Source organism: Trichosurus vulpecula, chromosome 4 (genome assembly GCF_011100635.1).
Source record: "Trichosurus vulpecula isolate mTriVul1 chromosome 4, mTriVul1.pri, whole genome shotgun sequence".
NCBI lineage: Eukaryota > Metazoa > Chordata > Mammalia > Diprotodontia > Phalangeridae > Trichosurus > Trichosurus vulpecula.
In genome coordinates this window covers 92963012-92965633 of record NC_050576.1, presented here as the reverse complement: position 1 = coordinate 92965633, position 2622 = coordinate 92963012, and the positions used below count along the sequence as shown (strand labels likewise).

General features: G+C 38.7%; 1 protein-coding gene across 1 annotated transcript; it reads right to left on the bottom strand.

The window, feature by feature from the left end:
• Positions 1 to 815: 815 nt before the first annotated feature.
• LOC118847655 (60S ribosomal protein L8-like) lies at positions 816 to 1624 on the bottom strand. Its single transcript, XM_036756217.1, has one exon. The coding sequence runs from the start codon at positions 1622 to 1624 to the stop codon at positions 851 to 853; it is 774 nt and encodes a 257-aa protein (XP_036612112.1). The 3' UTR covers positions 816 to 850.
• Positions 1625 to 2622: the final 998 nt, after the last annotated feature.

Here is a 2622-nt window from a genome sequence, read left to right as displayed (position 1 = left end):
CATATAACATACAACTTGTAAGAAAGCAAATATTAAAATTTATTTCCTATGATATTTTGTCCCCATATGATTTGTTTACTCTCAATGATATGAAGTCATCTGATTAGTAAATCATTATTAGAAAAGTAAAGATGCTTGACCTAAAGGAGGCAAATGTTTTTATATGTTATTGAAATTTTTGAACTCAAATAATTTTCCTCTTCTCCTTCCTGTTGTCTGAGAAAAAGAGAGAGAAACTTCATTAAAGAGAAAGTCACTCACAGGTTTTTTTTTTTCAGGCAGTGTCCATTTACTATAACAGAACCTGTTTATGTGTACTACATATGTATATATCATACACACATATGCATTTATACCTGTTATATACATAGAAACACATCTTTAAAGAATTTATGTGCATATATGTGTATATATGTATATGTTTACAAATTTACACACATATGTACACACTCCAACAGTGTTCTTGCCTCCGTTTATGCTCCCCCTGTATGACACACTTATCAACACTCCTATTAGCTTTTCTAAATCCTCCCCATCTTTTAAGGCCCAGTTTGAGTACCACCTCCTCTGCGAAGCTTTCTCTGACAACTGTAAATACTAATCAAGTGTCCTTTCTCTGATTGTCTATAAAACTCAGAATTTAATTGTGATATTCTGCCATCTTTTTTCCCTAATCTAAGAGTTTTGGTAAACTTCTGTATTTGTATGAAGTACTAAAAAACACCCCAAAATAAAAAAAAGACAAAACAAAAACAAAAACCAACCTAGAGTACTGGGGATATATAAGAATACATTTCCTCTTTTTTTTTTTACACTTTCCAAAATAATTTTATTGTCAGGATTCTGTACTTTAGTTCTCCTTCTCCTGTACAGTCTTGGTACCCCGGAGTCGACCAGTACGCCGGGCAGCAATGAGACCGACCTTTCGTCTGGCTGGGGCGTCTCTTCGAATGGTGGATGGTTTTCCAATATGCTGGTGATTACCTCCTCCGAAGGGATGTTCCACAGGATTCATGGCCACACCCCGGACACGAGGCCAGCAGTTTCTTTTGGCCTTGTATTTGTGGTAGGCACGACCTGCCTTAAGGATAGGTTTATCAATACGACCTCCTCCAGCAACAACACCAACCACAGCTCTGTTTGCAGAGGAGATCACTTTCTTAGAGCCTGAAGGTAGCTTTACTCGTGTCTTCTTGGTTTCAGGATTGTGAGAAATCACTGTGGCATAGTTTCCAGATGCACGGGCAAGCTTACCCCGGTCCCCAGGCTTTTCTTCAAGACAGCACACTATGGTCCCTTCAGGCATAGTGCCAACTGGGAGGACATTGCCAATATTGAGCTGAGCTTTCTTACCACAGTACACAAACTGGCCGGTATGGATGCCTTCAGCAGCAATGAACAACTCTGTCCTCTTTTTAAATCGGTAAGGATCCCGGAAAGCTACTTTTGCAAGAGGAGCCCCTCGGCCTGGATCATGGATTATGTCCTTTACGATACCCTTAATGTAGCCATGCCTCTCCGCGAAGTCGACCGCCCGGAGCTTGGCGGCCCCTTTCTTGTGCTTCACGTGAGCGCAGAAGACAGAGCCCGCACCCTTCCTCTGACCACGGATCACTCGGCCCATCCTGCGCGGTCTGGCTCCGTACTTGCTAGAAAAAGTACATTTCCTCTTTTTAAAAGAAAAAGAGAGGGCTGCTGTCTTTTAGAATTAAACTTTAAAAGGAAAAAAAAAATTAAACTAGCTTTCCATTAAAGGAAACATACAGACAAGGGCATAAATTTGGCCTTTGCTTACTAGTGTAGAAATATCTTCTTTCCTCCCACTCTCTGCTTTCAAAATTAGACTGACATTTTGTGACATTCAAAGGTTAGATACATTTGGCCATGGAGGTTATTCTGAGCCATCTACAACAGTGCCCCCTTTACAAATGGGTTTACTTTTGCCCTAATCAAAACACTTAGTATTTTCTAAAGCCTATGCCTCTTACAACACCTAGCTCAAAGATAGTGCCATATGAGAGCTTGTTAAGTAGCGGGCAAAATTGTAAAACATTCTCAGTTGCAAATGCAAAAACATTTCAGAAGTTTCTAAGAATGTGAAGTTCTTCCCATTGCATCAGCTCATAACTACATGTTAAAATGGAAAGTGGGTTGGATTTGGTATCAAAGAGCCTGAATTCGAATCATGCCTCTACCTCTTGCTACCTGTGTGACCTTAGGCAGTCACTTAACCATTTTCCTCTTCAGTCCTTCATCTGTAAAATGAGGGGTTAAACTAAATGATTTATAAAATCCCTTCCAACTTTAAATCCATGATCCCATGATCCCATAATTTCATCTAACAGAGGAGCTAGCCTTACTCAATATATATTTGGTGAAGTGAATACAAATGGAAATGAAATGATCTCCTCTAAATTGTAAAAACTGGGAACCAGAAAAGCTAAAGTTAAAATCATACAAATATAGACATAGCTATTAGCTTTTGCTCTTAAGTACATGTTTACATGCTACTGTCATTAATGTAAAAGTTTTAATCTTTTCTGTATTTTCTTAAAATTAAAGTTATGGACTTTTATGGTAATATTTTTGGGGAAGGGGGTAATGAATCAAACTTATGATTTT